General features: G+C 38.7%; 1 protein-coding gene across 3 annotated transcripts in view; it reads right to left on the bottom strand.

Annotated features, from left to right (window-relative positions):
* Positions 1 to 14486, bottom strand: part of KCNQ5 (potassium voltage-gated channel subfamily Q member 5) — a 553626-nt gene that overhangs the window by 75872 nt on the left and 463268 nt on the right. For all 3 annotated transcript variants that reach the window (XM_046006379.1, XM_046006378.1, XM_046006377.1), the window contains exon 7: positions 10901 to 10996. In XM_046006379.1, coding sequence (XP_045862335.1) covers positions 10901 to 10996 — 96 coding nt within the window. The remainder of the gene's footprint in view (positions 1 to 10900; positions 10997 to 14486) is intronic.

Raw genomic sequence — 14486 nt, 5'->3', positions numbered from 1 at the left:
CACCAGACTATAAAAGTACCAAAAAGTAGGACATAAAGCAATCTGTGAATTGGCTAGGAAGAGAGACGGCATTGTGTGAGGTAAACTACCTGAGGAAGAGCATGCATTCCACGAACGCACCGCACATCTTTAGTCACGATTTGCTAAGATAGTGGCGAAGCACTACTGACAACCCGCAAAGCTACCAGTGAACTCATAGTAAACCAGCTAGTAAACTAATGACCACCAGGGTCATTAACGTACATGAATTAGTATAATTCCCTGACATTGAACTGTGTAATACTTCTAATGCTAAAAATGGGGACAGTTGATCACAAAAAGCAGGGCTAAAACAAGACAGGGAAAATGTACTCTCTAGGAATATAACTGGAAAGTTAAAAATTTAATGTCATGGTCTAAGAATATGTTATGTAATTTTGTAATTAAAAAAAAGATTTTATTTACTTATTTGTCAGAGAGAGAGAACAAGCAGGGGAAGCATCAGGCAGAGGGAGAAGCAGGCTCCCCACCAAGCAAGGAGCCTGATGTGGAACTAGATCCCAGAACCCTGGGATCATGACCTGAGCTGAAGGCAGATGCTTAACTGACTGAGCCACCCAGGTGTCCTGTTGTTACAGGTTTTTGATGTAAAACATAAGCTCTCTCTCTAGGGGCTTCAGGGTAGCTCAGTTGGTTAAACAACTGCTTTCAGCTTAGGTCATGATCCCAGGGTCCTGAGATCAAGCCCCATGTCAGTCTCCTTACTCTGCAGGGAGCCTTCTTCTCCCTCTCCCTCTGCCTGCTACTCTGCCTGCTTGTGCTCTCTCTCTCTCCCTGTCAAATAAATAAATAAAATTAAAAAAAAATAAGCTCTCTCTGTTTTATATAATTACCAGTGATATATATAATACAATGTATCTTCATGTAATTCTTACACTCAGAATGTGGATTCAGACTCTTATTTTGTAGAAGAGAAAAAGAAAGGCTCAGATAAATTAAGAGGTTTACACAAGGTTGGTAGATTTCAGACATTATCTCAGATTGCCTGGTTCTTGGTCTTAGAATCCCTCCGTTGTCCTTTGCTTACTACATAATGACTGTTGCTGGAAGTTTCCCTCCGAACTGTCCATTTGAGAGATTGCCCGAACTAACTTTCTATATAGATATTGGCGAATTTTTTTCCTTTGTAATAAGTCTGCAAACATTTCTAATGACCAAGTGTTTACTCCAATATCCCGAGAGAAAATTTTTTTATTATAATTCATAAATCAAAGCATTCTACTTTCTGTGGCAGATTCATTTAAATGGGTCATATCCCTACTGAATAATCATCATTCATGATTTTGAAACTTCCAATGAAAAAAACAGTGATCTAATAATATGCCTCTTCTTGAGAATATCATTAAATAAATATGCCCTGAACAAAAGGAGTTAAAAGTTGACCCAGCAACTCTGGGAAACTGTTTGGCACTATCGATTAAACCTGAATGTGTAGACATACCTTATGATCCAGCTACACATTCCTACATACATACTCAATAGATGTGCTTATATATGCTTGTCAAAAGATACATACTATAATGTGCAAAACTGCACTGCTTTTAATAAACCAAAGCTGGAAATGCTCAAACACCTACCCATAGAAGAATAAATAGGTAATGTGGTACATTAACATAGTGGAACAGGCTACAGTAAGAGTACACTAGAACCATGCTCAACCATCACTAGAACCATGCCCAACCACCACTCGACCCATGCTCAACCATCACTAGAACCATGCCAACCATCACTAGAACCATGCCTAACCATCACTAGAACCACACCCAACCATCACTAGAACCATGCCTAACCATCACTAGAACCACACCCAACCATCACTAGAACCATGCTCAACCATCACTAGAACCATGCTCAACCATCACTAGAACCACACCCAACCATCACTAGAACCATGCCCAACCATCACTAGAATCACCCTCAACCATCACTAGAACCATGCTCAACCATCATTATAGAACCATGCTCAACCATCACTAGAACCATACTCAACGATGGATGAACTTTATATGAATCATGCTGAGTGAAGGAGACAAGACACAGAAGAGGACAGGCTGTGTGATTCCATCTAATCTATGCTGTTGGAAGGCAGCACAGTGGTGTCCCTTGGGGGACAATGATTGAGAAAGGATACATAGGAGGTACTGGTCATATTCTATTTCTTTATCTGGGTGCTGGTTATACAGGAGTGCTCAGTTCTCTTTAGATATGTGTTCTATTCTGTATGCACATTATACTTCAGGAAAATGTTCAGGAAGTGATATAAAAAAGTAGGAAAAGACCTGAGGGTATTAAAAAAAAAATATTATTAAGAAAGGCTTAAATAACTGAAGCAGGGTTCCTTGCCTGGAGTTTTGCTTACGTGGCTCATTGTTGATTTAGCTGCAAATCTGTGAAAACTTACGCTAAGCATCTTGGCATCTTAAAGAGAGTAAAACAATTATCATATCATCTTGAAATGTTCGTTTTTGCAAATAATGTTTAAACACAATTTCCAGAGTAACCTAGAGTAATCGATGAAAACTCATGGGTTTATTATTGCAGTTACTCATGTCGTGAGGCCCAGGGAACCTCCAGTGCTCTGATGGCCCACATGGCTGTTTCAATTAAACAATTTTCACAGTAGGCATCATACAGATGTGAACCCAGATGCGTTGAAAGCAAGACCTGTCCAGAACTTAGAAGAATCCAGCAAGTCTGTGCATTATTAGATACCAGTGGAAAAAAAATCCCAAACAATACAACAAAAAATGGGATCAAGACATTACCTGCCCATGTTACAAAGAACTAGGGATGAAAGAGGCCTCTTTTAGAAAACTGAAGATTTTCTTAAAAATGAGACCTGATGTCTTACTCTTTTTCTACCAAGTTCGGGATCTCAGGAGCTAAGCTCTTATTCCTTCATTACTCTTCTCCTAAAAATGTCTTGTAAATGGAAGATATGGAAGAAGCAAGGGGCGTCTGTAGTGCAGCTGATACTAGTTAACAGTAAAGATGGATTAGTCTTACAATCTTAATACTTTTGTCCTGTCCTTAGCTCGCACTCTCAACTAATTGCTTCCAGTACCTGAACCTCAAGGCCACGACCATATGATCAAGTAGCTGGTATTCCTATATTTAAGGCCAAAATCATCACGATGGCTGGCAAGAGAAGAATAATGCCCCAGAAGGATTTAATTGACATAGCATATGTACTCCAACGGATAGGCCAACAAGAAACTAAATGAAAGCCAAATTTATCATTTTTCAGGTGACCCTGGTACTTTAGGCTGCCCAGCAAATTCAAACTTTGGTCTATAATTGTAAGTAAAATATCAGTATAATTAAGTTTTTAAAGGGAGTATTTACTTTGTATTGTCTGGAGTATTACAGCTGTGGCACATTTGACCCTTTCTGGAAATTTTAGTTTCAGGTCACCTTCCAAAGGTATAATTAACGTGGAACTGATTATTTTCAAGGTATAGACTTTAAGAAGTCAGAGAACAAAAAGATTTAGGGTGAAAACCAGCAATCCTTTTCCCCACCTTGCTTCTCACTAATTTTTGTTCCTTAGAGTTAAACCCTCTTCAGCTCTTAGAGCTATTGTTTCTATTTTTAAGAATTCTTATTTTTAAGGATTGTCCTCAAACTTGTATTTCTTGATATTTCAATTTTAGGCATTACCAATTAGCTTCCCGCCATGAAAAATAATGGCAGATCACTCACACATGCTCTTAGCTAAACAACAGTTTTTAGTTAAGCTGCTCTTTAGCATTTGCACTGTGTAACTACTGTTCCTAGTTCAGCAATGGGGTGTTCCAGGACTTCTTTTACTTTCCTATATATAGAGTTTCGTTTTGTCTCAGAGCAATTATTGCCCTACTTCAATTTCTTGGTTTGCTTTTATACCTCTTGTGTACCTCTTGTGAATACATTTCCCAACGAACAGAACTCTAAAACTCCACTTGTCAAGTACATCATGAAATCTGTCAATTTCATTTTTTTTATTTCCTTGGAGATCTTTTTCCTGGAGTTCTCCAGCCTCCTGAGGCCTGCTGGAGCTTTTGTTCTGGGACTTCCCTTCTTATCATCCTGGAGATTCCCTTGACTCTTTCCAGGGTAGGATCTCTTCTTTCTTGGATCCTATGTCTCTTTCTTGGTTTAGCTTCTTGTTTTAGAAGAATAATTCTATCCAAGTAGCTTCATTTTTAAAAAAAATTCAGCTTTATTTAGGTATAACTGACATAAAACTGTAAGACAAGTGAATTGTAAATCATGGTGATTTGATATATGTATATATTACCCCCCACACCTTTATCTTCGTCGTCGTCTTCTTTTTCTTTTTTTGGTGAAAACAGTTAATTTCTACTCTGTTAGCAGATTTCAGTGATATAGTACAGTGTTATCTACTATCATCACTATGTTGTACATTAGATCCTCAGACCTTATTCATCTTATAGCTGAAAGTTTTTAACCCTTTGACTCTATTTCCCCAACCCTTCAGCTCCTGGAAACCACATTTTACTCTGTTTCTAGGAGTTGGACTTTAAAAAAATTTAGATTCGGAGTGCCTGGGTGGCTCAGTGGGTTGAAGCCTCTGCCTTTGGCTCAGGTCATGATCCCAGGGTCCTGGGATCGAGCCCCGCATCGGGCTCTCTGCTCAGCAGGGAGCCTGCTTCCTCCTCTGTCTCTGCCTGCCTCTGTGCCTTCTTGTGATCTCTGTCAAATTAAAAAAAAATCTGTAAAAAATTTAGATTCCATATATAAGTGAGACGACACAGTATTTGCCTTTTCCTGTTCTGGCTATTTCACTTAGCATAAGGCCTTTCAGAGTCCATCTATGTTGTCACCAGTTGTAGAATTTCCACGCTTCACATGGTCGAAATCACATTCCATTGCATACATATACCGCTGTGGAAAACAAGACGGCAGTTCCTCAAAGAATAAAAAGTAGAACTACTATCACGATCCAGCAATTCCACTTCTGGGTTTATATCCAAAGGAAATGAAAACAGGATATCAAAGAGCTATCTGCACTCCCGTGTTCACTGCCACACTATCCACAGCACCTTAAATGTGGAAACGACCTAAGTGTCCTATTAATGGATGAATGGACAAAGAAGATGTGAGACACACACACGCGTGCACACACACACATACACACCCCAAGGAACTTCTTGAATAAAGGTAAATGGTAGGTAAAGTTTTGAGATCTTAGATGTCTAAAAATGTCTTTATGCTATTTTCACACTCAGTGAATAGTTTGGCTGAGTGTAGAATTTCAGGTTGGAAATAATTTCCCATCCGAAAATTTTGAAAGTATTTTAAAAAAATATTTTATTTATTTTTCCAAGAGAGAGAGAGAGAGAGTGCACACAAGCAAGGGGAAGCAGCAGACAGAGGGAGAAATAGGCTCCGCACTGAGCAAGGAGCCTGATGCAAGATTCTACCCCAGGACCCTGGATCAGGACCTGAGCTGAAGGTAGATGCTTAATCAACTGAGCTATCCAGGCGTCCCAAATTTTGAAAGTATTGCTGCTTTTATTTTAGGGTTACTAATGAGAAAGCTAATGCCATCTTAATCCTTGAGAGTTTGGATACATCCTGCCCAGAAGACATGTAAGGGTTCCTTTTTTGCAAGTGCTCTTTTGTTTGCAGTGCTGGGCACTTGGTGAGCCCTTTTATTGTGACCACTCCGTTCTGGAGAATCATCATGTAAAATTTCTTTGCTAAAATCCTCCTTTAATTTCCCTGTGCTCTTTTTGAGGTATTAGTTGGATATCTGATCTCCTGGTAGTGTTCTCCAAGTTTCCTATATATATGTTTTTTAATCTTATTTTCTATCTCTATCTTTTCCTTCTAATTTCCAGGAGGTTTTCACAGCTTTAGCTCTGTTCCATTTTCTTTTCTTTTTCTTTCCTTTCTTTTCTTTTTTCTTTTCTCTTCTTTTCTTTCTTCCTTCCTTTTCTTCCCCCTGCTGTCATGTTTTGCATATCTAGGAAACTTTCTGTCAGGCTGTTCTCATATATGAATAAAGCACTAAAAAAGATTATATAAGCTCTGAATAAGGTTTGAGTATATTGACTGCTGGCCTTACTTCAGGGTAAACTCTGGTGGAAGCCAAAGTCTCAAGTTATAATTTTTTTTCTTTTGGGCCACATAACATCCCCACAGCAGTCTCTTCTAATCTCTTCCCTTCAGGAAAATAAGCCTGTCTGTCAGCATCCACTTCACAAATTTTCACTTAATTCCCGTTTCTGTTTCCAGCAAGCATCTTGGCTCCACCCTGAGCTGGTCCAATCTTTCTCACAGCGAACCCCCTAACATGGCATTTTTGAAGTACCTTTCAATGCTAGCCCCAAGACTTTAGTGACGCATACATGAGGACGCAACTGTGGCTATCTGAGAGGAGTAATGCTTTATGATTCAGACCCCACGGACTGCGTCCTAGCTCTTCCTAGGCTTGGCCTGGAGATCAAACGACATCCCGTATTAGAAACACCCAGCAAACTGAAAAATACTTTGCAAGTCTTGGGCATTATTAATAAAAGTTGTGACATTTGGGCAGGTATTCAAGCTGCTTTCTTTCCCCAGAGCACTCCACTCGAAATGAAAAGTTAATTTAAATAAATCATGCAAAGATATTGACATAGCTAAATTTGCTGAAAGCTGCTGGGGTTTTTAACTTTTCTCTAAAACCCAGAAAGGCTGGTTAATTTAATTGTCTCACTAACCAAATGACAAAGCAATATGGGCCTCTCACTGACTTTTAAAAAAATTTATGCTAATTTTTCATTGAAATATAATTGGCATATAACATTGGTTCCAGGTGTACAGCATAATGATTTGATATGTACGTTTAGTCTCCTGCAGTGCCCTTTGAGAAAGACAGTGGCTTTGGCCTAAAACAAATGACATTACTCTTGGTCTTGAGCTTTGTGTGCTCAGCAAATCAAGGCAAGTTTATTGGGTGAGAAAATAAATGGGTCAGCAAGTGAGGATTGCTTTTCAATCTATTGCGTCCTTAAAAATGATCTGCTGCGCTGTATAATCAAAGCTTAAAATTCTGAATTCTGGCGAAGGATTACAGCAAGGAAGAACAATGAAAACATTTAATAATGATATTAGTATTTCTATGTCTTGTAAAAAATCAATTGCATTTGGATGGGGGAGAACAATTTCCTTCCAAATTTGTAGACTCTTTGATTAATGAAACTATGATTAGATTGTAAAGGTATTCTTGAACATTTTAAGGCTTTCATTTTATACTATTTTTTGTTCAGCATAATACACAAGCTGGAGTTTCAAGTAAAAGAAAAATGAATGATTTCCCAAATACTACCTATATTTGTATGAGTTTAATTATTATTTTTTATTGAAGCATGGTTGACACACACTATTACGTTAGTTTCAGGTGTGCACCAGAGTGATTTGACAATTCCATACATTACACTGTGTTCCCCACAAGTGCAGCTCCCACCTGTCACCATATAACGCTATCACAATACCATTGACTATATGTCATACGCTGTATCTCTCATCCCCATGACTTATTCATTCTATAAATGGAAGCATGTACCTCCCACTGACCTTCACCCATTTTGCCCAAACTCTTAGCTCCCTCCCCTCTGGCAACAGTCAGTTTGTTCTCTGTATTTATGGGTCCATTTCTGTTTTGTCTGTTTGTTCATTTGTTTTATTTTTTAGATTCTACATATAAGTGAAATCATATGGTATTTTCTTTGACTTATTTCACTAGCGTAATACACTCTAGGTCCATTCTTGTTGTCACAAATGGCAAGATGCCACTTTTTTATGGGTGAGTAATATTCCATCATATAAGTATACCACATCTTCTTTATCCATTCACCTGTTGATAGACAATTTGGGTTGCTTTCATATATTGGCTATTGTAAATAATGCTGCAATAAGCATAGGGGTGCACATATCTTTTCAGATTAGTGTTTTTGTTTTCTTTGGGTAACTATCCAGTAGCAGAATTACTGGATCATATGCTATTTTTTAAAAAATATTTTATTTATTTATTTGCAGAGAGAGAGATCACAAGTAGGCAGAGAGGCAAGCAGAGGGAGAGGGGGAAGCAGGCTACCTGCTGAGCAGAGGGCCTGATGTGGGGCTTGATCCCAAGACCCTGAGATCATGACCTGAGCTGAAGGCAGAGGCTTAACTGAGCCACCCAGGTGCCCTCTATTTTTAACTTTTTGAGGAACCTCCATACTGTTCTCCACAGTGGTTTCACCAGTTTGCATTCCCAACAGCACACAAGGGTTCCTTTTTCCACATCCTCGCCAACACGTGTTATTTCTTGTCTTTTTGATTTTAGTCATTCTGACAGGTGTGAGGAAGGATTTCTCATTGTGGTTTTGGTTTGCATTCCAATGATGAGTGATGTTGAGCATCTTTTCATGTGTTTGTTGGTCATCTGTATGTCTTCTTTGGAAAACTCTTCAGGTCCTCTGCTGAGTTTTTAATAGGATTGCTTTTTTTGTGTGTGTGTGTCTTGAGTTGTGTAAGTTCTTATATATTTTGTATATTACCTCGTTATTGAATATATCATTTGTAAATATCTTCTCCCATTCTAAGTAGGTTGCTTTTTCATTTTGTCGATGGTTTCTTTTGCTATGCAAAAGCTTATTTATACAAGTTTAATTATTGGTCACAGTATATGTTACATAACTCAGTTCCATAAAATGAAATTCTAGATCTCTAAGCAAAACTGTTCAGTCAGCCTCTCACCTTTTATGGGTTACCTGAGAGGAAGGCCTTGTCTGGCTTTAGCTGTGGACATATAAACACCTCAGGTCCAATGATTTGCTACAAGAGTAGCAATATGTTTTGAAGTTCAACTGGAAATTGTTTTTGCACGATTTAGTAGTTGACAAGTTAGATCAGGGAAGTCCCTCCAATATTCTGTATATTTTTCTTGTACAATATGGTAGTTAGTATCTATCATATTACTACTAACCTCTTGAGATATGGCTAGTGCCACTGAGAAATTGAATTTATAAGTTTAAATAGCCATATGTAGCTGTTGGCAGAGTTCTGTATCATCACAAGGGATACATGCGTGAGAAATGCCTCAAAGGGCTCACTTTCTAACAGAACAGCTGATACTCCAAAATGTTTTTTGATATATCCAGAAGTATCAAGGATCTGTGCCTAGAAGTGGTTATATTTTGAGTGTACATTGTTTGAGAAATTATACAATAGAAAAACTAATAAATACTTCAGTAAGGGTTTTAAATACATGTGAACTTTACTTGTGATAACAATATCTCCATTCTCCTGAGAGCAAGGAGTCCTGATAATGGTAAGATATATGATGGTTTCATATACAGATAGGGACTGGTGCCCGGATGGATGTAAGGAACCCATAGAATAACTTGTGCCCTCACAAGTTGGAAAACACTTCTAGAATTAAAAGATGAGAAGGAAAGATAATTAAAAGATAAAAATAGTCAGATGAAAAATTCACCGAAAGTGTGGCAACACTTCATAAGTGGTTAGGAAGCACCAGAGGATGAAAGGCTCAGAGCTCTGGGCCTCACGTGTCTTGTGTGCATACTCAAGTGTGTGACACATCTTTCCATTAGGGCGATTGTCACTTGGCTTCAGATCTGAAACTTCTACTACTTACGCATCTCTTTCTCTAAGACAACAGCATTTCTCTTTAATATTCTTTAAAAAAAAAACAGAGATGGTTTGCCTTAGAAAGCACCCCCGATGGTCTGTCAATAGTCGTAGTATAGTTTGACTTAAAAAATTAACACTTATTTCATCATTAGATACAAAACAATGTCTTTCATTAAACTGAACCACCCTCCCCTGCTTTTTCCCCTACTCCATTTCTGTTGGAGGACCTGCACGTTACAGCCACAGACAAAAGCTAAAGGTAGGCCGGGGCGGTGGTCATCCCTCACCAACACACCCACTTAAACCGACAGTCGAAATGAAAACAGTGTGCTCGTCACTACCTCATGAAGACAGATCTCTGAACATCTCAGATCGCCACACCAAACCCCAAGAGTTTAGAAGTTCTGTGTCTCCCACTGCTTGTCAGGAAGGGAAGAAATCTCATTTTGTAGAATCATTGTCTCCATAATTAAATACCAGCTTCATGGCATGGATTTAGAGACGAATATACCTTGTGATTCTTAAGCAACCTGGTTTTAGGGTGGTTCTATTCTCAAAAGATATGGATGGCAATAGGAGAAGCATTTGTTTTTAATGCTGAAGCCAACCCAGAGTTATTGAGAAGAAAATGAAACATTAAACAGCCTTATATTATGAGGTAGCTTCAAATCATACGCTTATTAGTTCATATTCTCAAACACTGACATATTCCATAATCCCACCAGCTCTTAAAATGGAATGAACTATTTCAAGTTATGGCTCTAGGTGGCATTAAAAGCAATCCCATGGGCAGTAAACCTTGACATCCTAAACAAATACGCTGTTCTTCAGAACAGCAGCCCACATGTGCCTGGTGAAAGTAATCGCAATGCAGGGAACAATGGCGTGTTCTGCTCCATCCTTAATGATCAATTATATTTCATCAAGTCACCCGTAAGATACATGAGGTCATTCCAGGCCCGACACAACTGCTAACCTCCTCAGGTCCTCGCTGGCATGGTTAATAAATTTGAGCAATGCATGGGCCATTTAATGAAAACATATATTTTTCTTGCTGGGGGAGGGGGGAATGTCTATCCAAATCTAAGACTGTACATTAAGTTCCAATCTCATTTTTACGAACAAAACAAATCAGCAGCTCTACTAAGCAGTGAAGCACAAAGACCGAGAACAACCCAGCAAGCACTCCCAGAGACAGATGTTGCCCTCAACCTATTATACTGACATTTACCTGAATGAGGTTGGCAGCTGGGTTCCTTCTTTTCTCGAAGTGTTTCTGGCGGTGCTGTTCTTGTACTTTTAATGCAAAACCTGAGCCAAGAATGCCCTGGAACAAAATACAAAAATAGTACTTAAAATTTTTTTTCAAAAGGACTATTAAGTAAGACAAATATTTTTTAAAAAACACCCTAAAATGAGTCTGAGAAAAGACAAACACTGTGCAACCTGTTCGTAAACATATTACTTATTAAAACAAATATTATTTACCTCTGTTATAACACCATTGGCAATGGCAAGTTTTGAGGCAAGACTGGCAAGAAAGGTAAAAACTTTTGCTCTTTAGCCATTTATCATTTCTTATAGTGTGGTAAGGGGTAGCACAATCATAAATAAAAACTGTAATTTTGAAAATGTTTTTTTGTGTGCTTTCTCCATGACACTTCTTTATGCTTAAGTTAGAGTAAATGCTTGTATCCATTTGAAATTAGGGGGTATGATGGAATTTAGAGGGTAGGAATTCTGGTTCTGGACAGAGGTGGGTTTAAAATCTGGGACAATTAATGTCTTGCTACTGTGGACATGAGAGTTTTTCTAGCACTTTGATGATACAGTGAAATTTTATATTTTCCCACTCTTGAAATGGTGGGGGTATATTTAAAATCTGCCCCAGCTTAATTCTCCATGATGTTATAATTCTACACCTACCAAAGTAAAGAGAAAGGGGTGGGGGAGACAGCTAGCCACTCAGTTTTGAAGACAGAAAGTTTTCCATTTTGCCTGTTTATATAATGAAGACAAGAGCGTGGGTTATTGCAAAACACAGTCCTGCTTCCCTGAGTTTTGATCTTACACGTGTAGCACTCCTTACCTTTTTGGTTTTAGCTCACCTATTGAGATTTTGGGGTTAGTGAGACGGGTTGTCTCTCCTATGTTTGTATTAGTACTTTTGGCTGGTTTGCTTCTTTCTGCTTATCACTTGAAGCTGCCAAAATCCTGGCTCTTTGAAATGCCTCCATCTTTTCAGTTTGGTTTGGTCTAACATCCATGGAATTGAGATGCTTTGTTTCAGCCTTGGGTTGGCTTTTGGGGCTTGTGAAATTCAGTGTCTGGGCTTTGTCTGTAAGTCTCCACTTTATCGGCATGGGACATGGAGCTCCCCTGCTTTCAAGTCTGTGTTTTTACTTGCTTGCTATAAATTATTACCTTTTTATTAAACTTCAAGGAGTCTGACCCTTAGGCTAGAGATGGATGTCTTAGAAGCACTGAGACAGTATTTGTTATAGATAGGGAATGGTTGTTTTTCTTCTCTTTATATTTTTAAAGTAGGTCAAAGATGGTCTAGGCTACTGGGGTGGATGGTGGGGTTTTCATCGATAGGAGGTGTGAGGTCTCGGCTGGATGACAACTTGGGGAAGGTATTTATGGACTCTAGGTCACCTTTAACCTTCCTTCTTATCTTAGATGTCACAATTCTGAGTATATCCATGACAAAACCCAGATAATTAGTAATGCAATTATGTCTAAAATACAGTTCTATGATAATACTGTTTGCTATTAATGAAGAATAATCAACTCCATTATTAATTAGGATGAATGACTGTACTGTGAAATTAGAAATTACGTCATAGGTTCTGCTTTCCATCTGTCTTTTTCCGTGGCTGTCTCATGCCATCTGAGATCTTCAATAAGTTGAGGTGGCATCAACCAAACTTTGTGCAGACATAAAAACCTAGTCTGTGTGATCTTGTGTGTCGATTTAAACAACATTTCCATCCATCTAGAGGTTATAAAAATGACCTCCCAACTCTAGTCATTTATAACCCCCAAATTTTTTCCTGCTATTTGAAATCACTTAGGAAAGATTTATTTTCCTTTTAATGTTATTTTTCATGAAGTATAAACATGTGAAAGAATATAAAACATTAGAGTTTATATGACATGCTTGTTGTACGTATTGTGTGTAGGTACATTACGTACATAGCGTCTATAATCCACTCACAGAGCATAATTCAGATTTTGTAGACGTTAAATTAACAGCAATAGCTACCATTTTGGGGCACTTTTTGTGTGAAAACAAGGCTTAGAGTTAGATCCCTTCTGGAAAATAAAGATAGGCCCTACATAGCACGAAATCAGCATTTGCCAAACAACTAAAATGCTAAAAATCATACTGGCATTGCTTAGAAGCATATATTAGTAGTTGGCAAATGTTTACTACATATCTCTTGCGCCAGACTGTACATTACAAAAGTTATTAAACCGGCTCTGCTCATTGTCTCATTATGGCTCCATTCCAATTTTCTTCCACCTCTTTAAGCGCACAGCTCAGTGAACCCAACTAGAAGCCTGCTAAAATAAAGTCCATTATGTTTTATATATTTAGCTTATGAGAGATATCTATGATATATACGTATATAATCCATGTGCGGTCCCTTCAAATATCCACATCGATATAATGAAAATTCTTAGAAACTGAGTTTGGTTTTAATTCATTGTCTAAGATCTTGCAACTTACATTTTTAGGTTTTATGTTTTAGTGCTCTGTTGAGAAGTGCTACATAAACAGTAAGCAGAGAGAAAATGTGCCTTGGTAAATATTTTAAATATTTTTCCCTTTTCACCTCCTAGATTTAAGGAGCCCACTGTGCATCTGGCGCAGGCAGACGGACTGGACCGAATGATGGCCGCAGCAGGAAGGAAGGGAGCATCTGAAAGGGGAGAGAGGTCTGTCTCTGAGGACGATGGTGAGGAGTACAGTGCCTCTGCCTGTTCATAGCTCTGGGAGGCTCTGGGGCTCAAGGAAAGTGACCTCCCCAGGGAGTTTGGGAAGGGTGGCCTGTGTATCTCAGTGATGTTCAGGAGAGTCCTTCTGCTTTGAAGAAAGACGGGGAAAGGCTCTTCTCTTTCTTGGTCCTTGGGTTTCCTGGGTGTGAGGAACCCCAAGCAGGGATGGCTCATGACTCACCTCTAACTTTCCTAGCAAAACATGCTCTTCTAAATCTTGATCACTTAGCACTGTTTCATGGGCAGGTACATAGGACAAAATGGCATTTCCACCTTGTTTTTCCTTTTTTAAGGGTATATATGGACCATTTGGTCTTTCGTTCAATAAGTAAGAACTCAGGCCCTGATGGTGAGGTTGCAGTAAAACACCGTGGTAAAGCCAGTTTCTCTTGGCCTTGTGAGGAAATGTTTCTTCTGGGCAAGCAAGTTTTTCACACTTCCCACATATATTAATTTAATTTGCATATATGAAAATTGTAATCACTTTATTGGGAAACATTCCCAAGAGCACCTGCTTTGGGTCTGATCTTTAACCTAATAGAATGACACAATTTAGCCTTCTTGTGATAGCTCAGCGTTTCATTATGGGGACCGGTATTTGGCTGTGCTGGTTGTAGCCCGCTTCTGGGGGTGGGTCGACCCTAACACTAACGGGCCCCAGGTCCTTCCACACTTTGAACACTTGTGTCTGCTTGCCCCTTACAGATTTCCCCTCCTTTGTTGTTAGTCTTCTACCATCTCTTCCTGTTACAATATTTGTTCAATCAGTCTACCTCTCTGTCTTTGCTGTTTATAATCTTCAGAGAATTGTG

Source organism: Meles meles, chromosome 5 (genome assembly GCF_922984935.1).
Source record: "Meles meles chromosome 5, mMelMel3.1 paternal haplotype, whole genome shotgun sequence".
Taxonomy (NCBI): Eukaryota; Metazoa; Chordata; class Mammalia; order Carnivora; family Mustelidae; genus Meles; species Meles meles.
Note: the sequence above shows the minus strand (reverse complement) of the source record. Positions and strands in the feature narration are given on the sequence as shown.